We start from the raw sequence: 25,971 nt of genomic DNA on the forward strand, positions 1-25,971 counted from the left end.
AAACTGTTCCATAAGGAATACATTGGGACGGAGAGCTGGTCTGCCCTCCTAACGGCATCGATATATTGTATTGTAGGGTACGGTAGTATTGTACTAATATGTATTCCAGATATTTTATTGGCGTTACTAAACAAAAGAACTCAGCGAAAACAGGTTCTGCCGGTACAGATGGGACGGAGAGCCCATGCACAACCAACAGCGCCATTCCCTTTCTCTCCTACATCTTTTCTTCTCACTCTCTGATTCACACACGAGTCAGGGCGATTTCTGCCTTATCAAATGTGTTATCAATTTTTTTACTTATTCTCCCATGGAGTACATAGGCCAAATTGTCGACATTTGTTGTTGTACAGCTGACACTTGCGTATTATGTGTTCTTGTTCAGCTAAGGGCTTACCTTATGTTTGAGGGTTGCTGTATATCAATACAGAAGTGGCTGCACTAATGATGGCTGACCTTTAAAGTGTATGTCCACAACGATGCGATATGGATCAGTCATAATCCTACGTTGCCAAAACAAACATAAGAGAGCACGCGGGTTACGCGCGAGCACATGTCACACCTTGAACCTATCCATTGGTGGTGGTGGTGGTGAAAGGGTGGTCACCGTTGTCGGCCTCGCAGAGGTGGGCAACGTCGCGACTCACGCCCCACGAGAATGTGCGTCCTGGGCTGACCACTAAAGGGAACTGTAGCGACGTATCTCTGAAAGCATCTAAGCAAAATCCCAGACGGCGCAGCGGGATTCGAACCCAGGTACCTCCCAGTCTGGATCTAACATGGCCAGCACGCTACGCACTGAGCCACGGGAGCTGTCCATTGACGAAGTAAACGCCACCCAGCGTTAGGCAAAATTTATCCCTCAATGATATTCGCTATTAGAGGGATCGCCTCCCCTGTATCCACTCTCCTACTCATATAATTTATGGAAGTATTATGTTCATATCACGATCGAGGCTAATAAAAATTAAAAATACGTCTAAAAATACGTCTATCAAATGGTGGAAGTTGTTTCGACGAGTAGCGCATTCCGTTACGGTGAATTGCAGAACTAGCGTTTCACCAAAGACAAAAAGGAGCTTATAAGCGATTGCGATCCAATATACCTCTGCTTGTTCTTGCAGCTTGCAGCCTTGGATTGTACACTTGGAGCTTGGTGCCGCCTCGATGCCCATGCAGCATGGTATCCTACTTGCCTTTCTCGACAGGAACTGGCTTATATATGCCATGCCATGCCCATCAAGGTTGTCTGCTTATCGCGTTTGCAGCTTTCTGCATTTCTGTTCCAGAAATTCGCTCAGTGTGACTCGATATCCAATTTGATAATTATTCTCTTTGCGTTTCTAACGTTCACCAGTCTTAGGCTGTTGGTTTTTTACGACTGCCATGTTCCTATACTTTTATTAGATGTAAGTTGCTTGCATGAGCTGCCCTGATTTGTTGAAAACTTCTGCCTTTGTCCTTTTCTGTACGTTGTTAATGTAACATCCTCTTCAATGTTCTTCTGTTGCAGGAGATGGAGGAGCAGAAGGTCTTAACTCATTCCATCTGCATTTCCCAGTCTTGACAGGAACACAACCTAGAGACTCCCTCCGCATGACAACAGTCGACTAATTGCCCTAAATTTCCCACTGTTGAGAGGAGCAGGAACCCAGAGATTCCCTCCACACTGACAACAGTGGACTAATTTGCCCTAGATTTCCCACTGTTGAGAGGAGCAGGAACCCAGAGATTCCCTCCGCAGTGACAACAGTGGCTTAATTGCCCTAAATTTCCCACTGTTGACAGGAGCAGGAACCCAGAGATTCCCTCCGCAGTGACAACAGTGGACTAATTGCCCTAAATTTCCCACTGTTGAGAGGAGCAGGAACCCAGAGATTCCCTCCGCAATGACAACAGTGGACTAATTGCCCTAAATTTCCCTCAGTTGAGAGGAGCAGGAACCCAGAGATTCCCTCCGCAGTCGCAAGAGCGCAGTAGCATAGCGGTATGGCAAGCAGCTGGTAAGGCATATACAGTAAGGCATGTAGCTGTGAGACGTGTGGCAGTAAGGCATGCCGCTGTGAGGCATGTAGCTGTAAGACCTTTCTTAAGGCAGTAAGTCTCCATGTCCTCATTGTAAGTCGTCATGTCCTTATCGTAAGTCCCCACGTCCTCATTGTAAGTCTCCATGTCCTTACTGTAATCCTCTACGTCCTTACTATGCCAGTCTGCCACTAACATCTCCCTAACTAATTTGCCCTAGATTTCCCACTGTTGAGAGGAGCAGGAACCCAGAGATTCCCTCCGCAGTGACAACAGTGGCCTAATTGCCCTAAATATCCCACTGTTGACAGGAGCAGGAACCCAGAGATTCCCTCCGCAGTGACAACAGTGGCCTAGTTGCCCTAAATTTCCCACTGTTGACAGGAGCAGGAACCCAGAGATTCCCTCCACAGTGACAACAGTGGCCTAATTGCCCTAAATTTCCCACTGTTGACAGGAGCAGGAACCCAGAGATTCCCTCCGCAGTGACAACAGTGGACCAATTGCCCTAAATTTCCCACTGTTGACAGGAGCAGGAACCCAGAGATTCCCTCCACAGTGACAACAGTGGCCTAATTGCCCTAAATTTCCCACTGTTGACAGGAGCAGGAACCCAGAGATTCCCTCCGCAGTGACAACAGTGGACCAATTGCCCTAAATTTCCCACTGTTGAGAGGAGCAGGAACCCAGAGTTTCCCTCCGCAGTGACAACAGTGGCCTAATTGCCCTAAATTTCCCACTGTTGACAGGAGCAGGAACCCAGAGATTCCCTCCGCAGTGACAACAGTGGACCAATTGCCCTAAATTTCCCACTGTTGAGAGGAGCAGGAACCCAGAGATTCCCTCCGCAGTGACAACAGTGGACTAATTGCCCTAAATTTCCCTCAGTTGAGAGGAGCAGGAACCCAGAGATTCCCTCCGCAGTCGCAAGAGCGCAGTAGCATAGCGGTATGGCAAGCAGCTGGTAAGGCATATACAGTAAGGCATGTAGCTGTGAGACGTGTGGCAGTAAGGCATGCCGCTGTGAGGCATGTAGCTGTAAGACCTTTCTTAAGGCAGTAAGTCTCCATGTCCTCATTGTAAGTCGTCATGTCCTTATCGTAAGTCCCCACATCCTCATTGTAAGTCTCCATGTCCTTACTGTAATCCTCTACGTCCTTACTATGCCAGTCTGCCACTAACATCTCCCTAACTAATTTGCCCTAGATTTCCCACTGTTGAGAGGAGCAGGAACCCAGAGATTCCCTCCGCAGTGACAACAGTGGCCTAATTGACCTAAATATCCCACTGTTGACAGGAGCAGGAACCCAGAGATTCCCTCCGCAGTGACAACAGTGGCCTAATTGCCCTAAATTTCCCACTGTTGACAGGAGCAGGAACCCAGAGATTCCCTCCGCAGTGACAACAGTGGACCAATTGGCCTAAATTTCCCACTGTTGAGAGGAGCAGGAACCCAGAGATTCCCTCCGCAGTGACAACAGTGGACCAATTGCTCTAAATTTCCCACTGTTGAGAGGAGCAGGAACCCAGAGATTCCCTCCGCAGTGACAACAGTGGACTAATTGCTCTAAATTTCCCACTGTTGAGTGGAGCAGGAACCCAGAGATTCCCTCCGCAGTTACAACTGTGGACTAATTGCTCTAAATTTCCCACTGTTGAGAGGAGCAGGAACCCAGAGATTCCCTCCGCAGTGACAACAGTGGACTAATTGCTCTAAATTTCCCACTGTTGAGAGGAGCAGGACCCAGAGAATCCCTCAGCAGTGACAACAGTGGACTAATTTGCCCTAAATTTCCCACTGTTGAGAGTAGCAGGAACCCAGAGATTCCCTCCGCAGTGACAACAGTGGAACAGTGACAACAGCGACGGCGACAACAACGACGACAACGACAGCGACGACAACAACGACGGCGACGACGGCGACGACAACAACGACGACGACGGCGACGACCACAACGACAGCGACAACGACAACAACGACAACAACAACGACGGCGACGACGGCGGCGACGACCACAACGACGACGACGACGACGACCACAACGACAGCGACAACGACGACGACGACAACAACGACAACGACGGCGACGACGACGACAACAGCGACAACAACGACACCAACGACAACGATGACGACGACGACGACGACAACAACGACAACAACAACGACAACAACGACACCAACGACAACGACGACGGCGACGACAACAACAACAACGACAACAACAACGACGACGACGACAACGACGTCGGCGACGACCACAACGACAACGACGACGACGACAACAACGACAACAACAACGACGGCGACGACGGCGACGACAACGACGGCGACGACAACAACAACAACGACGACGACAACGACGACGACGACGACAAAACAACAACAACGACGATAACAACGACGACGACAAAACAACAACAACGACGATAACAACAACAACGACGACGACAACAACAACAACAACGACAACAACAACAACAAAGAACAACAACAACAAAAAACAACAACAAAGAACAGCTCTTTCACACAATAATGTCAGACTTTACTCTGTTCAGAGTTTACTGCCCAACTGAAAATAAATAAATAAAAAAGAAAGATTAAATCCTAAAAAAAATTAAATCTCCCTAACTAATTTGCCCTAGATTTCCCACTGTTGAGAGGAGCAGGAACCCAGAGACTCCCTCCGCATGACAACAGTCGACTAATTGCCCTAAATTTCCCACTGTTGAGAGGAGCAGGAACCCAGAGATTCCCTCCGCACTGACAACAGTGGACTAATTTGCCCTAGATTTCCCACTGTTGAGAGGAGCAGGAACCCAGAGATTCCCTCCGCAGTGACAACAGTGGCTTAATTGCCCTAAATTTCCCACTGTTGACAGGAGCAGGAACCCAGAGATTCAATCCGCAGTGACAACAGTGGACTAATTGCCCTAAATTTCCCACTGTTGAGAGGAGCAGGAACTCAGAGATTCCCTCCGCAGTGACAACAGTGGCCTAATTGCCCTAAATTTCCCACTGTTGAGAGGAGCAGGAACCCAGAGATTCCCTCCGCAGTGACAACAGTGGACTAATTGCCCTAAATTTCCCTCAGTTGAGAGGAGCAGGAACCCAGAGATTCCCTCCGCAGTCGCAAGAGCGCAGTAGCATAGCGGTATGGCAAGCAGCTGGTAAGGCATATACAGTAAGGCATGTAGCTGTGAGACGTGTGGCAGTAAGGCATGCCGCTGTGAGGCATGTAGCTGTAAGACCTTTCTTAAGGCAGTAAGTCTCCATGTCCTCATTGTAAGTCGTCATGTCCTTATCGTAAGTCCCCACGTCCTCATTGTAAGTCTCCATGTCCTTACTGTAATCCTCTACGTCCTTACTATGCCAGTCTGCCACTAACATCTCCCTAACTAATTTGCCCTAGATTTCCCACTGTTGAGAGGAGCAGGAACCCAGAGATTCCCTCCGCAGTGACAACAGTGGCCTAATTGCACTAAATATCCCACTGTTGACAGGAGCAGGAACCCAGAGATTCCCTCCGCAGTGACAACAGTGGCCTAATTGCCCTAAATTTCCCACTGTTGACAGGAGCAGGAACCCAGAGATTCCCTCCGCAGTGACAACAGTGGACCAATTGCCCTAAATTTCCCACTGTTGACAGGAGCAGGAACCCAGAGATTCCCTCCACAGTGACAACAGTGGCCTAATTGCCCTAAATTTCCCACTGTTGACAGGAGCAGGAACCCAGAGATTCCCTCCGCAGTGACAACAGTGGACCAATTGCCCTAAATTTCCCACTGTTGAGAGGAGCAGGAACCCAGAGTTTCCCTCCGCAGTGACAACAGTGGCCTAATTGCCCTAAATTTCCCACTGTTGACAGGAGCAGGAACCCAGAGATTCCCTCCGCAGTGACAACAGTGGACCAATTGCCCTAAATTTCCCACTGTTGAGAGGAGCAGGAACCCAGAGATTCCCTCCGCAGTGACAACAGTGGACTAATTGCCCTAAATTTCCCTCAGTTGAGAGGAGCAGGAACCCAGAGATTCCCTCCGCAGTCGCAAGAGCGCAGTAGCATAGCGGTATGGCAAGCAGCTGGTAAGGCATATACAGTAAGGCATGTAGCTGTGAGACGCGTGGCAGTAAGGCATGCCGCTGTGAGGCATGTAGCTGTAAGACCTTTCTTAAGGCAGTAAGTCTCCATGTCCTCATTGTAAGTCGTCATGTCCTTATCGTAAGTCCCCACGTCCTCATTGTAAGTCTCCATGTCCTTACTGTAATCCTCTACGTCCTTACTATGCCAGTCTGCCACTAACATCTCCCTAACTAATTTGCCCTAGATTTCCCACTGTTGAGAGGAGCAGGAACCCAGAGATTCCCTCCGCAGTGACAACAGTGGCCTAATTGCCCTAAATATCCCACTGTTGACAGGAGCAGGAACCCAGAGATTCCCTCCGCAGTGACAACAGTGGCCTAATTGCCCTAAATTTCCCACTGTTGACAGGAGCAGGAACCCAGAGATTCCCTCCGCAGTGACAACAGTGGACCAATTGGCCTAAATTTCCCACTGTTGAGAGGAGCAGGAACCCAGAGATTCCCTCCGCAGTGACAACAGTGGACTAATTGCTCTAAATTTCCCACTGTTGAGAGGAGCAGGAACCCAGAGATTCCCTCCGCAGTGACAACAGTGGACTAATTGCTCTAAATTTCCCACTGTTGAGTGGAGCAGGAACCCAGAGATTCCCTCCGCAGTTACAACTGTGGACTAATTGCTCTAAATTTCCCACTGTTGAGAGGAGCAGGAACCCAGAGATTCCCTCCGCAGTGACAACAGTGGACTAATTGCTCTAAATTTCCCACTGTTGAGAGGAGCAGGACCCAGAGATTCCCTCAGCAGTGACAACAGTGGACTAATTTGCCCTAAATTTCCCACTGTTGAGAGTAGCAGGAACCCAGAGATTCCCTCCGCAGTGACAACAGTGGAACAGTGACAACAGCGACGGCGACAACAACGACGACAACGACAGCGACGACAACAACGACGGCGACGACGGCGACGACGACAACGACAACAACAACGACGACGACGGCGACGACCACAACGACAGCGACAACGACAACAACGACAACAACAACGACGGCGACGACGACAACAACGACGGCGACGACGGCGGCGACGACCACAACGACGACAACAACGACGACGACGACAACGACGACAACAACGACAACGACGGCGACGACGACGACAACAGCGACAACAACGACACCAACGACAACGACAACAACAACGACGACAACGACAACAACGACACCAACGACAACAACGACACCAACGACAACGACGACGGCGACGACAACAACAACAACGACAACAACAACGACGACGACGACAACGACGACAACGACGTCGGCGACGACCACAACGACAACGACGACGACGACAACAACGACAACAACAACGACGGCGACGACAACAACAACAACGACGACGACAACGACGACGACGACGACAAAACAACAACAACGACGATAACAACGACGACGACAAAACAACAACAACGACGATAACAACAACAACGACGACAACAACAACAACAAAGAACAACAACAACAAAAAACAACAACAAAGAACAGCTCTTTCACACAATAATGTCAGACTTTACTCTGTTCAGAGTTTACTGCCCAACTGAAAATAAATAAATAAAAAAGAAAGATTAAATCCTAAAAAAAATTAAATCTCCCTAACTAATTTGCCCTAGATTTCCCACTGTTGAGAGGAGCAGGCACCCAGAGATTCCCTCCGCAGTGACAACAGTGGCCTAATTGCCCTAAATTTCCCACTGTTGACAGGAGCAGGAACCCAGAGATTCCCTCTGCAGTGACAACAGTGGACCAATTGCCCTAAATTTCCCACTGTTGAGAGGAGCAGGAACCCAGAGATTCCCTCCGCAGTGACAACAGTGGCCTAATTACCCTAAATTTCCCACTGTTGACAGGAGCAGGAACCCAGAGATTCCCTCCGCAGTGACAACAGTGGCCTAATTGCCCTAAATTTCCCACTGTTGACAGGAGCAGGAAGCCAGAGATTCCCTCCGCAGTGACAACAGTGGACCAATTGCCCTAAATTTCCCACTGTTGAGAGGAGCAGGAACCCAGAGATTCCCTCCGCAGTGACAACAGTGGACTAATTGCCCTAAATTTCCCTCAGTTGAGAGGAGCAGGAACCCAGAGATTCCCTCCGCAGTCGCAAGAGCGCAGTAGCATAGCGGTATGGCAAGCAGGTGGTAAGGCATATACAGTAAGGCATGTAGCTGTGAGACGTGTGGCAGTAAGGCATGCCGCTGTGAGGCATGTAGCTGTAAGACCTTTCTTAAGCCAGTAAGTCTCCATGTCCTCATTGTAAGTCGTCATGTCCTTATCGTAAGTCCCCACGTCCTCATTGTAAGTCTCCATGTCCTTACTGTAATCCTCTGCGTCCTTACTATGCCAGTCTGCCACTAACATCTCCCTAACTAATTTGACCTAGATTTCCCACTGTTGAGAGGAGCAGGAACCCAGAGATTCCCTCCGCAGTGACAACAGTGGCCTAATTGCCCTAAATATCCCACTGTTGACAGGAGCAGGAACCCAGAGATTCCCTCCGCAGTGACAACAGTGGCCTAATTGCCCTAAATTTCCCACTGTTGACAGGAGCAGGAACCCAGAGATTCCCTCCGCAGTGACAACAGTGGACCAATTGCCCTAAATTTCCCACTGTTGAGAGGAGCAGGAACCCAGAGATTCCCTCCGCAGTGACAACAGTGGACTAATTGCTCTAAATTTCCCACTGTTGAGAGGAGCAGGAACCCAGAGATTCCCTCCGCAGTGACAACAGTGGACTAATTGCTCTAAATTTCCCACTGTTGAGTGGAGCAGGAACCCAGAGATTCCCTCCGCAGTGACAACAGTGGACTAATTGCTCTAAATTTCCCACTGTTGAGAGGAGCAGGAACCCAGAGATTCCCTCCGCAGTGACAACAGTGGACCAATTACCCTAAATTTCCCACTGTTGAGAAGAGCAGGAACCCAGAGATTCCCTCCGCAGTGACAACAGTGGACTAATTGCTCTAAATTTCCCACTGTTGAGAGGAGCAGGAACCCAGAGATTCCCTCCGCAGTGACAACAGTGGACTAATTGCTCTAAATTTCCCACTGTTGAGAGGAGCAGGACCCAGAGATTCCCTCAGCAGTGACAACAGTGGACTAATTTGCCCTAAATTTCCCACTGTTGAGAGAAGCAGGAACCCAGAGATTCCCTCCGCAGTGACAACAGTGGAACAGTGACAACAGCGACGGCGACAACAACGACAACGACGACAACGACGGCGACGACAACAACGACGGCGACGACGGCGACGACGACAACGACAACAACAACGACGACGACGGCGACGACCACAACGACAGCGACAACAACAACGACGGCGACGACGACAAACACGACGACGACGACAACGACAACGACGACGACGACGACGACAACGACGACGACAAAACAACAACAACGACGATAACAACGACGACGACAACAACGACGACGACAACGACGACGACAAAACAACAACAACGACGATAACAACAACGACGACAACAACAACAACAACGACGACAACAACAACAACAACAAAGAACAACAACAAAAAACAACAACAAAGAACAGCTCTTTCACACAATAATGTCAGACTTTACTCTGTTCAGAGTTTACTGCCCAACTGAAAATAAATAAATAAAAAAGAAGCTGTGAGACGTGTGGCAGTAAGGCATGCCGCTGTGAGGCATGTAGCTGTAAGACCTTTCTTAAGGCAGTAAGTCTCCATGTCCTCATTGTAAGTCGTCATGTCCTTATCGTAAGTCCCCACGTCCTCATTGTAAGTCTCCATGTCCTTACTGTAATCCTCTACGTCCTTACTATGCCAGTCTGCCACTAACATCTCCCTAACTAATTTGCCCTAGATTTCCCACTGTTGAGAGGAGCAGGAACCCAGAGATTCCCTCCGCAGTGACAACAGTGGCCTACTTGCCCTAAATATCCCACTGTTGACAGGAGCAGGAACCCAGAGATTCCCTCCGCAGTGACAACAGTGGCCTAATTACCCTAAATTTCCCACTGTTGACAGGAGCAGGAACCCAGAGATTCCCTCCGCAGTGACAACAGTGGACCAATTGCCGTAAATTTCCCACTGTTGAGAGGAGCAGGAACCCAGAGATTCCCTCCGCAGTGACAACAGTGGCCTAATTGCCCTAAATTTCCCACTGTTGACAGGAGCAGGAACCCAGAGATTCCCTCCGCAGTGACAACAGTGGACCAATTGCCCTAAATTTCCCACTGTTGAGAGGAGGAGGAACCCAGAGATTCCCTCCGCAGTGACAACAGTGGCCTAATTGCCCTAAATTTCCCACTGTTGACAGGAGCAGGAACCCAGAGATTCCCTCCGCAGTGACAACAGTGGACCAATTGCCCTAAATTTCCCACTGTTGACAGGAGCAGGAACCCAGAGATTCCCTCCACAGTGACAACAGTGGCCTAATTGCCCTAAATTTCCCACTGTTGACAGGAGCAGGAACCCAGAGATTCCCTCCGCAGTGACAACAGTGGACCAATTGCCCTAAATTTCCCACTGTTGAGAGGAGCAGGAACCCAGAGTTTCCCTCCGCAGTGACAACAGTGGCCTAATTGCCCTAAATTTCCCACTGTTGACAGGAGCAGGAACCCAGAGATTCCCTCCGCAGTGACAACAGTGGACCAATTGCCCTAAATTTCCCACTGTTGAGAGGAGCAGGAACCCAGAGATTCCCTCCGCAGTGACAACAGTGGACTAATTGCCCTAAATTTCCCTCAGTTGAGAGGAGCAGGAACCCAGAGATTCCCTCCGCAGTCGCAAGAGCGCAGTAGCATAGCGGTATGGCAAGCAGCTGGTAAGGCATATACAGTAAGGCATGTAGCTGTGAGACGCGTGGCAGTAAGGCATGCCGCTGTGAGGCATGTAGCTGTAAGACCTTTCTTAAGGCAGTAAGTCTCCATGTCCTCATTGTAAGTCGTCATGTCCTTATCGTAAGTCCCCACGTCCTCATTGTAAGTCTCCATGTCCTTACTGTAATCCTCTACGTCCTTACTATGCCAGTCTGCCACTAACATCTCCCTAACTAATTTGCCCTAGATTTCCCACTGTTGAGAGGAGCAGGAACCCAGAGATTCCCTCCGCAGTGACAACAGTGGCCTAATTGCCCTAAATATCCCACTGTTGACAGGAGCAGGAACCCAGAGATTCCCTCCGCAGTGACAACAGTGGCCTAATTGCCCTAAATTTCCCACTGTTGACAGGAGCAGGAACCCAGAGATTCCCTCCGCAGTGACAACAGTGGACCAATTGGCCTAAATTTCCCACTGTTGAGAGGAGCAGGAACCCAGAGATTCCCTCCGCAGTGACAACAGTGGACTAATTGCTCTAAATTTCCCACTGTTGAGAGGAGCAGGAACCCAGAGATTCCCTCCGCAGTGACAACAGTGGACTAATTGCTCTAAATTTCCCACTGTTGAGTGGAGCAGGAACCCAGAGATTCCCTCCGCAGTTACAACTGTGGACTAATTGCTCTAAATTTCCCACTGTTGAGAGGAGCAGGAACCCAGAGATTCCCTCCGCAGTGACAACAGTGGACTAATTGCTCTAAATTTCCCACTGTTGAGAGGAGCAGGACCCAGAGATTCCCTCAGCAGTGACAACAGTGGACTAATTTGCCCTAAATTTCCCACTGTTGAGAGTAGCAGGAACCCAGAGATTCCCTCCGCAGTGACAACAGTGGAACAGTGACAACAGCGACGGCGACAACAACGACGACAACGACAGCGACGACAACAACGACGGCGACGACGGCGACGACGACAACGACAACAACAACGACGACGACGGCGACGACCACAACGACAGCGACAACGACAACAACGACAACAACAACGACGGCGACGACGACAACAACGACGGCGACGACGGCGGCGACGACCACAACGACGACAACAACGACGACGACGACAACGACGACAACAACGACAACGACGGCGACGACGACGACAACAGCGACAACAACGACACCAACGACAACGACAACAACAACGACGACAACGACAACAACGACACCAACGACAACAACGACACCAACGACAACGACGACGGCGACGACAACAACAACAACGACAACAACAACGACGACGACGACAACGACGACAACGACGTCGGCGACGACCACAACGACAACGACGACGACGACAACAACGACAACAACAACGACGGCGACGACAACAACAACAACGACGACGACAACGACGACGACGACGACAAAACAACAACAACGACGATAACAACGACGACGACAAAACAACAACAACGACGATAACAACAACAACGACGACAACAACAACAACAAAGAACAACAACAACAAAAAACAACAACAAAGAACAGCTCTTTCACACAATAATGTCAGACTTTACTCTGTTCAGAGTTTACTGCCCAACTGAAAATAAATAAATAAAAAAGAAAGATTAAATCCTAAAAAAAATTAAATCTCCCTAACTAATTTGCCCTAGATTTCCCACTGTTGAGAGGAGCAGGCACCCAGAGATTCCCTCCGCAGTGACAACAGTGGCCTAATTGCCCTAAATTTCCCACTGTTGACAGGAGCAGGAACCCAGAGATTCCCTCTGCAGTGACAACAGTGGACCAATTGCCCTAAATTTCCCACTGTTGAGAGGAGCAGGAACCCAGAGATTCCCTCCGCAGTGACAACAGTGGCCTAATTACCCTAAATTTCCCACTGTTGACAGGAGCAGGAACCCAGAGATTCCCTCCGCAGTGACAACAGTGGCCTAATTGCCCTAAATTTCCCACTGTTGACAGGAGCAGGAACCCAGAGATTCCCTCCGCAGTGACAACAGTGGACCAATTGCCCTAAATTTCCCACTGTTGAGAGGAGGAGGAACCCAGAGATTCCCTCCGCAGTGACAACAGTGGACTAATTGCCCTAAATTTCCCTCAGTTGAGAGGAGCAGGAACCCAGAGATTCCCTCCGCAGTCGCAAGAGCGCAGTAGCATAGCGGTATGGCAAGCAGGTGGTAAGGCATATACAGTAAGGCATGTAGCTGTGAGACGTGTGGCAGTAAGGCATGCCGCTGTGAGGCATGTAGCTGTAAGACCTTTCTTAAGGCAGTAAGTCTCCATGTCCTCATTGTAAGTCGTCATGTCCTTATCGTAAGTCCCCACGTCCTCATTGTAAGTCTCCATGTCCTTACTGTAATCCTCTGCGTCCTTACTATGCCAGTCTGCCACTAACATCTCCCTAACTAATTTGACCTAGATTTCCCACTGTTGAGAGGAGCAGGAACCCAGAGATTCCCTCCGCAGTGACAACAGTGGCCTAATTGCCCTAAATATCCCACTGTTGACAGGAGCAGGAACCCAGAGATTCCCTCCGCAGTGACAACAGTGGCCTAATTGCCCTAAATTTCCCACTGTTGACAGGAGCAGGAACCCAGAGATTCCCTCCGCAGTGACAACAGTGGACCAATTGCCCTAAATTTCCCACTGTTGAGAGGAGCAGGAACCCAGAGATTCCCTCCGCAGTGACAACAGTGGACTAATTGCTCTAAATTTCCCACTGTTGAGAGGAGCAGGAACCCAGAGATTCCCTCCGCAGTGACAACAGTGGACTAATTGCTCTAAATTTCCCACTGTTGAGTGGAGCAGGAACCCAGAGATTCCCTCCGCAGTGACAACAGTGGACTAATTGCTCTAAATTTCCCACTGTTGAGAGGAGCAGGAACCCAGAGATTCCCTCCGCAGTGACAACAGTGGACCAATTACCCTAAATTTCCCACTGTTGAGAAGAGCAGGAACCCAGAGATTCCCTCCGCAGTGACAACAGTGGACTAATTGCTCTAAATTTCCCACTGTTGAGAGGAGCAGGAACCCAGAGATTCCCTCCGCAGTGACAACAGTGGACTAATTGCTCTAAATTTCCCACTGTTGAGAGGAGCAGGACCCAGAGATTCCCTCAGCAGTGACAACAGTGGACTAATTTGCCCTAAATTTCCCACTGTTGAGAGAAGCAGGAACCCAGAGATTCCCTCCGCAGTGACAACAGTGGAACAGTGACAACAGCGACGGCGACAACAACGACAACGACGACAACGACGGCGACGACAACAACGACGGCGACGACGGCGACGACGACAACGACAACAACAACGACGACGACGGCGACGACCACAACGACAGCGACGACGACAACGACGACGACAAAACAACAACAACGACGATAACAACGACGACGACAACAACGACGACGACAACGACGACGACAAAACAACAACAACGACGATAACAACAACGACGACAACAACAACAACAACGACGACAACAACAACAACAACAAAGAACAACAACAAAAAACAACAACAAAGAACAGCTCTTTCACACAATAATGTCAGACTTTACTCTGTTCAGAGTTTACTGCCCAACTGAAAATAAATAAATAAAAAAGAAGCTGTGAGACGTGTGGCAGTAAGGCATGCCGCTGTGAGGCATGTAGCTGTAAGACCTTTCTTAAGGCAGTAAGTCTCCATGTCCTCATTGTAAGTCGTCATGTCCTTATCGTAAGTCCCCACGTCCTCATTGTAAGTCTCCATGTCCTTACTGTAATCCTCTACGTCCTTACTATGCCAGTCTGCCACTAACATCTCCCTAACTAATTTGCCCTAGATTTCCCACTGTTGAGAGGAGCAGGAACCCAGAGATTCCCTCCGCAGTGACAACAGTGGCCTACTTGCCCTAAATATCCCACTGTTGACAGGAGCAGGAACCCAGAGATTCCCTCCGCAGTGACAACAGTGGCCTAATTGCCCTAAATTTCCCACTGTTAACAGGAGCAGGAACCCAGAGATTCCCTCCGCAGTGACAACAGTGGACCAATTGCTCTAAGTTTCCCACTGTTGAGAGGAGCAGGAACCCAGAGATTCCCTCCGTAGTGACAACAGTGGCCTAATTGCCCTAAATTTCCCACTGTTGACAGGAGCAGGAACCCAGAGATTCCCTCCGCAGTGACAACAGTGGACCAATTGCTCTAAATTTCCCACTGTTGAGAGGAGCAGGAACCCAGAGATTCCCTCCGCAGTGACAACAGTGGACTAATTGCTCTAAATTTCTCACTGTTGAGTGGAGCAGGAACCCAGAGATTCCCTCCGCAGTGACAACAGTGGCCTAATTGCCCTAAATTTCCCACTGTTGACAGGAGCAGGAACCCAGAGATTCCCTCCGCAGTGACAACAGTGGACCAATTGCTCTAAATTTCCCACTGTTGAGAGGAGCAGGAACCCAGAGATTCCCTCCGCAGTGACAACAGTGGACTAATTGCTCTAAATTTCCCACTGTTGAGAGGAGCAGGAACCCAGAGATTCCCTCCGCAGTGACAACAGTGGCCTAATTGCCCTAAATTTCCCACTGTTGGCAGGAGCAGGAACCCAGAGATTCCCTCCGCAGTGACAACAGTGGACCAATTGCTCTAAATTTCCCACTGTTGAGAGGAGCAGGAACCCAGAGATTCCCTCCGCAGTGACAACAGTGGCCTAATTGCCCTAAATTTCCCACTGTTGACAGGAGCAGGAACCCAGAGATTCCCTCCGCAGTGACAACAGTGGACCAATTGCTCTAAATTTCCCACTGTTGAGAGGAGCAGGAACCCAGAGATTCCCTCCGCAGTGACAACAGTGGCCTAATTGCCCTAAATTTCCCACTGTTGACAGGAGCAGGAACCCAGAGATTCCCTCCGCAGTGACAACAGTGGACTAATTGCTCTAAATTTCTCACTGTTGAGTGGAGCAGGAACCCAGAGATTCCCTCCACAGTGACAACAGTGGACTAATTGCCCTAAATTTCCCACTGTTGACAGGAGCAGGAACCCAGAGATTCCCTCCGCAGTGACAACAGTGGACCAATTGCTCTAAATTTCCCACTGTTGAGAGGAGCAGGAACCCAGAGATTCCCTCCGCAGTGACAACAGTGGACTAATTGCTCTAAATTTCTCACTGTTGAGTGGAGCAGGAACCCAGAGATTCCCTCCGCAGTGACAACAGTGGCCTAATTGCCCTAAATTTCCCACTGTTGACAGGAGCAGGAACCCAGAGATTCCTTCCGCAGTGACAACAGTGGACCAATTGCTCTAAATTTCCCACTGTTGACAGGAGCAGGAACCCAGAGATTCCCTCCGCAGTGACAACAGTGGACTAATTGCCCTAAATTTCCCACTGTTGACAGGAGCAGGAACCCAGAGATTCCCTCCGCAGTGACAACAGTGGCCTAATTGCCCTAAATTTCCCACTGTTGACAGGAGCAGGAACCCAGAGATTCCCTCCGCAGTGACAACAGTGGCCTAATTGCCCTAAATTTCTCACTGTTGAGTGGAGCAGGAACCCAGAGATTCCCTCCGCAGTGACAACAGTGGACTAATTGCCCTAAATTTCCCACTGTTGACAGGAGCAGGAACCCAGAGATTCCCTCCGCAGTGACAACAGTGGCCTAATTGCCCTAAATTTCCCACTGTTGACAGGAGCAGGAACCCAGAGATTCCCTCCGCAGTGACAACAGTGGACTAATTGCTCTAAATTTCTCACTGTTGAGTGGAGCAGGAACCCAGAGATTCCCTCCGCAGTGACAACAGTGGCCTAATTGCCCTAAATTTCCCACTGTTGACAGGAGCAGGAACCCAGAGATTCCCCCCGCAGTGACAACAGTGGACCAATTGCTCTAAATTTCCCACTGTTGAGAGGAGCAGGAACCCAGAGATTCCCTCCGCAGTGACAACAGTGGCCTAATTGCCCTAAATTTCCCACTGTTGACAGGAGCAGGAACCCAGAGATTCCCTCCGCAGTGACAACAGTGGACCAATTGCTCTAAATTTCCCACTGTTGAGAGGAGCAGGAACCCAGAGATTCCCTCCGCAGTGACAACAGTGGCCTAATTGCCCTAAATTTCCCACTGTTGACAGGAGCAGGAACCCAGAGATTCCCTCCGCAGTGACAACAGTGGACTAATTGCCCTAAATTTCCCACTGTTGACAGGAGCAGGAACCCAGAGATTCCCTCCGCAGTGACAACAGTGGCCTAATTGCCCTAAATTTCCCACTGTTGACAGGAGCAGGAACCCAGAGATTCCCTCCGCAGTGACAACAGTGGACTAATTGCTCTAAATTTCTCACTGTTGAGTGGAGCAGGAACCCAGAGATTCCCTCCGCAGTGACAACAGTGGCCTAATTGCCCTAAATTTCCCACTGTTGACAGGAGCAGGAACCCAGAGATTCCCTCCGCAGTGACAACAGTGGACCAATTGCTCTAAATTTCCCACTGTTGAGAGGAGCAGGAACCCAGAGATTCCCTCCGCAGTGACAACAGTGGCCTAATTGCCCTAAATTTCCCACTGTTGACAGGAGCAGGAACCCAGAGATTCCCTCCGCAGTGACAACAGTGGACCAATTGCTCTAAATTTCCCACTGTTGAGAGGAGCAGGAACCCAGAGATTCCCTCCGCAGTGACAACAGTGGCCTAATTGCCCTAAATTTCCCACTGTTGACAGGAGCAGGAACCCAGAGATTCCCTCCGCAGTGACAACAGTGGACCAATTGCTCTAAATTTCCCACTGTTGAGAGGAGCAGGAACCCAGAGATTCCCTCCGCAGTGACAACAATGGCCTAATTGCCCTAAATTTCCCACTGTTGACAGGAGCAGGAACCCAGAGATTCCCTCCGCAGTGACAACAGTGGCCTAATTGCCCTAAATTTCCCACTGTTGACAGGAGCAGGAACCCAGAGATTCCCTCCGCAGTGACAACAGTGGACTAATTGCTCTAAATTTCTCACTGTTGAGTGGAGCAGGAACCCAGAGATTCCCTCCGCAGTGACAACAGTGGCCTAATTGCCCTAAATTTCCCACTGTTGACAGGAGCAGGAACCCAGAGATTCCCTCCGCAGTGACAACAGTGGACTAATTGCCCTAAATTTCCCACTGTTGACAGGAGCAGGAACCCAGAGATTCCCTCCGCAGTGACAACAGTGGCCTAATTGCCCTAAATTGCCCACTGTTGACAGGAGCAGGAACCCAGAGATTCCCTCCGCAGTGACAACAGTGGACCAATTGCTCTAAATTTCCCACTGTTGAGAGGAGCAGGAACCCAGAGATTCCCTCCGCAGTGACAACAGTGGCCTAATTGCCCTAAATTTCCCACTGTTGACAGGAGCAGGAACCCAGAGATTCCCTCCGCAGTGACAACAGTGGACCAATTGCTCTAAATTTCCCACTGTTGAGAGGAGCAGGAACCCAGAGATTCCCTCCGCAGTGACAACAGTGGCCTAATTGCCCTAAATTTCCCACTGTTGACAGGAGCAGGAACCCAGAGATTCCCTCCGCAGTGACAACAGTGGACCAATTGCTCTAAATTTCCCACTGTTGAGAGGAGCAGGAACCCAGAGATTCCCTCCGCAGTGACAACAGTGGCCTAATTGCCCTAAATTTCCCACTGTTGACAGGAGCAGGAACCCAGAGATTCCCTCCGCAGTGACAACAGTGGACCAATTGCTCTAAATTTCCCACTGTTGAGAGGAGCAGGAACCCAGAGATTCCCTCCGCAGTGACAACAGTGGCCTAATTGCCCTAAATTTCCCACTGTTGACAGGAGCAGGAACCCAGAGATTCCCTCCGCAGTGACAACAGTGGACCAATTGCTCTAAATTTCTCACTGTTGAGTGGAGCAGGAACCCAGAGATTCCCTCCGCAGTGACAACAGTGGCCTAATTGCCCTAAATTTCCCACTGTTGACAGGAGCAGGAACCCAGAGATTCCCTCCGCAGTGACAACAGTGGACCAATTGCCCTAAATTTCTCACTGTTGAGTGGAGCAGGAACCCAGAGATTCCCTCCGCAGTGACAACAGTGGCCTAATTGCCCTAAATTTCCCACTGTTGACAGGAGCAGGAACCCAGAGATTCCCTCCGCAGTGACAACAGTGGACCAATTGCTCTAAATTTCTCACTGTTGAGTGGAGCAGGAACCCAGAGATTCCCTCCGCAGTGACAACAGTGGCCTAATTGCCCTAAATTTCCCACTGTTGACAGGAGCAGGAACCCAGAGATTCCCTCCGCAGTGACAACAGTGGACCAATTGCTCTAAATTTCTCACTGTTGAGTGGAGCAGGAACCCAGAGATTCCCTCCGCAGTGACAACAGTGGCCTAATTGCCCTAAATTTCCCACTGTTGACAGGAGCAGGAATCCAGAGATTCCCTCCGCAGTGACAACAGTGGACCAATTGCTCTAAATTTCTCACTGTTGAGTGGAGCAGGAACCCAGAGATTCCCTCCGCAGTGACAACAGTGGCCTAATTGCCCTAAATTTCCCACTGTTGACAGGAGCAGGAACCCAGAGATTCCCTCCGCAGTGACAACAGTGGACCAATTGCTCTAAATTTCCCACTGTTGAGAGGAGCAGGAACCCAGAGATTCCCTCCGCAGTGACAACAGTGGCCTAATTGCCCTAAATTTCCCACTGTTGACAGGAGCAGGAACCCAGAGATTCCCTCCGCAGTGACAACAGTGGACCAATTGCTCTAAATTTCTCACTGTTGAGTGGAGCAGGAACCCAGAGATTCCCTCCACAGTGACAACAGTGGACTAATTGCCCTAAATTTCCCACTGTTGACAGGAGCAGGAACCCAGAGATTCCTTCCGCAGTGACAACAGTGGACCAATTGCTCTAAATTTCCCACTGTTGACAGGAGCAGGAACCCAGAGATTCCCTCCGCAGTGACAACAGTGGACTAATTGCCCTAAATTTCCCACTGTTGACAGGAGCAGGAACCCAGAGATTCCCTCCGCAGTGACAACAGTGGCCTAATTGCCCTAAATTTCCCACTGTTGACAGGAGCAGGAACCCAGAGATTCCCTCCGCAGTGACAACAGTGGCCTAATTGCCCTAAATTTCTCACTGTTGAGTGGAGCAGGAACCCAGAGATTCCCTCCGCAGTGACAACAGTGGACTAATTGCCCTAAATTTCCCACTGTTGACAGGAGCAGGAACCCAGAGATTCCCTCCGCAGTGACAACAGTGGCCTAATTGCCCTAAATTTCCCACTGTTGACAGGAGCAGGAACCCAGAGATTCCCTCCGCAGTGACAACAGTGGACTAATTGCTCTAAATTTCTCACTGTTGAGTGGAGCAGGAACCCAGAGATTCCCTCCGCAGTGACAACAGTGGCCTAATTGCCCTAAATTTCCCACTGTTGACAGGAGCAGGAACCCAGAGATTCCCCCCGCAGTGACAACAGTGGACCAATTGCTCTAAATTTCCCACTGTTGAGAGGAGCAGGAACCCAGAGATTCCCTCCGCAGTGACAACAGTGGCCTAATTGCCCTAAATTTCCCACTGTTGACAGGAGCAGGAACCCAGAGATTCCCTCCGCAGTGACAACAGTGGACCAATTGCTCTAAATTTCCCACTGTTGAGAGGAGCAGGAACCCAGAGATTCCCTCCGCAGTGACAACAGTGGCCTAATTGCCCTAAATTTCCCACTGTTGACAGGAGCAGGAACCCAGAGATTCCCTCCGCAGTGACAACAGTGGACTAATTGCCCTAAATTTCCCACTGTTGACAGGAGCAGGAACCCAGAGATTCCCTCCGCAGTGACAACAGTGGCCTAATTGCCCTAAATTTCCCACTGTTGACAGGAGCAGGAACCCAGAGATTCCCTCCGCAGTGACAACAGTGGACTAATTGCTCTAAATTTCTCACTGTTGAGTGGAGCAGGAACCCAGAGATTCCCTCCGCAGTGACAACAGTGGCCTAATTGCCCTAAATTTCCCACTGTTGACAGGAGCAGGAACCCAGAGATTCCCTCCGCAGTGACAACAGTGGACCAATTGCTCTAAATTTCCCACTGTTGAGAGGAGCAGGAACCCAGAGATTCCCTCCGCAGTGACAACAGTGGCCTAATTGCCCTAAATTTCCCACTGTTGACAGGAGCAGGAACCCAGAGATTCCCTCCGCAGTGACAACAGTGGACCAATTGCTCTAAATTTCCCACTGTTGAGAGGAGCAGGAACCCAGAGATTCCCTCCGCAGTGACAACAGTGGCCTAATTGCCCTAAATTTCCCACTGTTGACAGGAGCAGGAACCCAGAGATTCCCTCCGCAGTGACAACAGTGGACCAATTGCTCTAAATTTCCCACTGTTGAGAGGAGCAGGAACCCAGAGATTCCCTCCGCAGTGACAACAGTGGCCTAATTGCCCTAAATTTCCCACTGTTGACAGGAGCAGGAACCCAGAGATTCCCTCCGCAGTGACAACAGTGGCCTAATTGCCCTAAATTTCCCACTGTTGACAGGAGCAGGAACCCAGAGATTCCCTCCGCAGTGACAACAGTGGACTAATTGCTCTAAATTTCTCACTGTTGAGTGGAGCAGGAACCCAGAGATTCCCTCCGCAGTGACAACAGTGGCCTAATTGCCCTAAATTTCCCACTGTTGACAGGAGCAGGAACCCAGAGATTCCCTCCGCAGTGACAACAGTGGACTAATTGCCCTAAATTTCCCACTGTTGACAGGAGCAGGAACCCAGAGATTCCCTCCGCAGTGACAACAGTGGCCTAATTGCCCTAAATTGCCCACTGTTGACAGGAGCAGGAACCCAGAGATTCCCTCCGCAGTGACAACAGTGGACCAATTGCTCTAAATTTCCCACTGTTGAGAGGAGCAGGAACCCAGAGATTCCCTCCGCAGTGACAACAGTGGCCTAATTGCCCTAAATTTCCCACTGTTGACAGGAGCAGGAACCCAGAGATTCCCTCCGCAGTGACAACAGTGGACCAATTGCTCTAAATTTCCCACTGTTGAGAGGAGCAGGAACCCAGAGATTCCCTCCGCAGTGACAACAGTGGCCTAATTGCCCTAAATTTCCCACTGTTGAGAGGAGCAGGAACCCAGAGATTCCCTCCGCAGTGACAACAGTGGCCTAATTGCCCTAAATTTCCCACTGTTGACAGGAGCAGGAACCCAGAGATTCCCTCCGCAGTGACAACAGTGGACCAATTGCTCTAAATTTCCCACTGTTGAGAGGAGCAGGAACCCAGAGATTCCCTCCGCAGTGACAACAGTGGCCTAATTGCCCTAAATTTCCCACTGTTGACAGGAGCAGGAACCCAGAGATTCCCTCCGCAGTGACAACAGTGGACCAATTGCTCTAAATTTCCCACTGTTGAGAGGAGCAGGAACCCAGAGATTCCCTCCGCAGTGACAACAGTGGCCTAATTGCCCTAAATTTCCCACTGTTGACAGGAGCAGGAACCCAGAGATTCCCTCCGCAGTGACAACAGTGGACCAATTGCTCTAAATTTCTCACTGTTGAGTGGAGCAGGAACCCAGAGATTCCCTCCGCAGTGACAACAGTGGCCTAATTGCCCTAAATTTCCCACTGTTGACAGGAGCAGGAACCCAGAGATTCCCTCCGCAGTGACAACAGTGGACCAATTGCCCTAAATTTCTCACTGTTGAGTGGAGCAGGAACCCAGAGATTCCCTCCGCAGTGACAACAGTGGCCTAATTGCCCTAAATTTCCCACTGTTGACAGGAGCAGGAACCCAGAGATTCCCTCCGCAGTGACAACAGTGGACCAATTGCTCTAAATTTCTCACTGTTGAGTGGAGCAGGAACCCAGAGATTCCCTCCGCAGTGACAACAGTGGCCTAATTGCCCTAAATTTCCCACTGTTGACAGGAGCAGGAACCCAGAGATTCCCTCCGCAGTGACAACAGTGGACCAATTGCTCTAAATTTCTCACTGTTGAGTGGAGCAGGAACCCAGAGATTCCCTCCGCAGTGACAACAGTGGCCTAATTGCCCTAAATTTCCCACTGTTGACAGGAGCAGGAATCCAGAGATTCCCTCCGCAGTGACAACAGTGGACCAATTGCTCTAAATTTCTCACTGTTGAGTGGAGCAGGAACCCAGAGATTCCCTCCGCAGTGACAACAGTGGCCTAATTGCCCTAAATTTCCCACTGTTGACAGGAGCAGGAACCCAGAGATTCCCTCCGCAGTGACAACAGTGGACCAATTGCTCTAAATTTCCCACTGTTGAGAGGAGCAGGAACCCAGAGATTCCCTCCGCAGTGACAACAGTGGCCTAATTGCCCTAAATTTCCCACTGTTGACAGGAGCAGGAACCCAGAGATTCCCTCCGCAGTGACAACAGTGGACCAATTGCTCTAAATTTCCCACTGTTGAGAGGAGCAGGAACCCAGAGATTCCCTCCGCAGTGACAACAGTGGCCTAATTGCCCTAAATTTCCCACTGTTGACAGGAGCAGGAACCCAGAGATTCCCTCCGCAGTGACAACAGTGGACCAATTGCTCTAAATTTCCCACTGTTGAGAGGAGCAGGAACCCAGAGATTCCCTCCGCAGTGACAACAGTGGCCTAATTGCCCTAAATTTCCCACTGTTGACAGGAGCAGGAACCCAGAGATTCCCTCCGCAGTGACAACAGTGGACTAATTGCTCTAAATTTCTCACTGTTGAGTGGAGCAGGAACCCAGAGATTCCCTCCGCAGTGACAACAGTGGCCTAATTGCCCTAAATTTCCCACTGTTGACAGGAGCAGGAACCCAGAGATTCCCTCCGCAGTGACAGCAGTGGACCAATTGCTCTAAATTTCCCACTGTTGAGAGGAGCAGGAACCCAGAGATTCCCTCCGCAGTGACAACAGTGGCCTAATTGCCCTAAATTTCCCACTGTTGACAGGAGCAGGAACCCAGAGATTCCCTCCGCAGTGACAACAGTGGACCAATTGCTCTAAATTTCCCACTGTTGAGAGGAGCAGGAACCCAGAGATTCCCTCCGCAGTGACAACAGTGGCCTAATTGCCCTAAATTTCCCACTGTTGACAGGAGCAGGAACCCAGAGATTCCCTCCGCAGTGACAACAGTGGACCAATTGCTCTAAATTTCCCACTGTTGAGAGGAGCAGGAACCCAGAGATTCCCTCCGCAGTGACAACAGTGGCCTAATTGCCCTAAATTTCCCACTGTTGACAGGAGCAGGAACCCAGAGATTCCCTCCGCAGTGACAACAGTGGACCAATTGCTCTAAATTTCCCACTGTTGAGAGGAGCAGGAACCCAGAGATTCCCTCCGCAGTGACAACAGTGGCCTAATTGCCCTAAATTTCCCACTGTTGACAGGAGCAGGAACCCAGAGATTCCCTCCGCAGTGACAACAGTGGACCAATTGCTCTAAATTTCCCACTGTTGAGAGGAGCAGGAACCCAGAGATTCCCTCCGCAGTGACAACAGTGGCCTAATTGCCCTAAATTTCCCACTGTTGACAGGAGCAGGAACCCAGAGATTCCCTCCGCAGTGACAACAGTGGACTAATTGCTCTAAATTTCTCACTGTTGAGTGGAGCAGGAACCCAGAGATTCCCTCCGCAGTGACAACAGTGGCCTAGACATCAATTGCATGCTGTTCTCTGCTTCTGGCATTTTCAACCAACTGCTGAAACTTGATAATAAAAACAGCAGTGGTCCCGACACAATTTCAAGTGCCTTCCTGTCGAGATATGCCGAATGGATGTCGAAGTACTTAGAAATAATTTTTACTAAATCAATTTCTTCCGGACAAGTGCCTCGTATTTGGAAGGAAGCTATTGTTGTACCAATTTTTAAATCGGGCAACAAGCAGTTAGTACAGAACTACCGACCTATCTCATTGACTTCTTCCACTTGTAAACTCTTTCAGCGCGTATTGCGTAATCACATCTCTGACTTCTTGGAATCGTACTCCTTATTATCTGACCGTCAGCATGGATTTCGACGAGGGTATTCTACCGCTACTCAGCTTATTGAACTTGTACACAGTCTTGCAAGTGCTATAAATGCTAACAGACAATCTGATGTTATATTTATAGATTTTAGGAAAGCCTTTGACAGCGTGTCTCATCGTAAGCTCATATTTAAATTACGTTCTTTGTTTATCAATGACATTGTAAAGGACGTTCCGGCAGAGATAAGGTTGTACGCGGATGACTGTGTTGTTTACACAGAGGTGGCAGCCTACATGCAGTGATCAGTTAACACTTCAGGAATCCCTAAATAAGATAGTTACTTGGTGTAGTGACTGGGGTATGGATATAAATTCAGAAAAGTGTGCAATGGTAACTTTCACCCGTCGCCACAATCCACTACTTTTTTACTATAAAATTGATGGGTTGCCCGTAATTAGGGTCGATGCTTATAAATATTTAGGGGTTACCCTGAACTCTAAGCTTCCTTGGTCTCCTCACATAGAGAATATATGCTCTAAAGCTCTGAAAAAGGTAGGCTATTTGAGGAAGTCTCTGAAATTTTCAACTGTCAAGACTAAGCTGCTTGCGTACAAAACTCTGGTACGTCCAGTTCTGGAGTATGCTTGCGAAGCCTTGAACCCTTACCGCAATTCCGGTATTGAAAAGCTCGAGCAGGTCCAGAGTAAGGCAGTCAGATTTATCTTGGCGAGATACGACCCTTTGTTTTCGCCTAGTACAGCGCTTCACGATCTTGGTCGCACCCTCCCTCTCAGGACTTTTCACGCGATCATTAACAACAAACTGAAGATTTCTTTTGATAAATTTCATATCGTGTAGTCTGCTTCAAGTATAGTTTTTTTCCGTGTTGTGTCACCGTCTGGAACACATTTGGACGGCACTGTTCGCGAGCTGCCTGTAGATCGTTTTTTTTTTATGCACTCCTGCAATAGCCTCTAGTGAGGTTGCAGTATATGCAAATAAATAAATAAATAAATAACTGTAACTTAGTTACTCAACCAAGAAAGTAACTATAACTGCAACTCAGTTACTTTCTAGAAG

General features: G+C 49.6%; 1 protein-coding gene across 1 annotated transcript; it reads left to right on the top strand.

Annotated features, from left to right (window-relative positions):
* Positions 1-779: 779 nt before the first annotated feature.
* Positions 780-25,193, top strand: LOC135369400 (uncharacterized protein DDB_G0290685-like). The gene is made up of 7 exons (XM_064602992.1): positions 780-827; positions 3,872-4,355; positions 6,983-6,998; positions 7,120-7,478; positions 11,843-11,858; positions 11,980-12,338; positions 25,036-25,193. Exons 1-7 carry the CDS (start codon positions 780-782, stop codon positions 25,191-25,193), a joined length of 1,440 nt encoding a protein of 479 aa, XP_064459062.1.
* Positions 25,194-25,971: the final 778 nt, after the last annotated feature.

The sequence above is a fragment of the Ornithodoros turicata genome, chromosome 9, assembly GCF_037126465.1.
Source record: "Ornithodoros turicata isolate Travis chromosome 9, ASM3712646v1, whole genome shotgun sequence".
NCBI lineage: Eukaryota > Metazoa > Arthropoda > Arachnida > Ixodida > Argasidae > Ornithodoros > Ornithodoros turicata.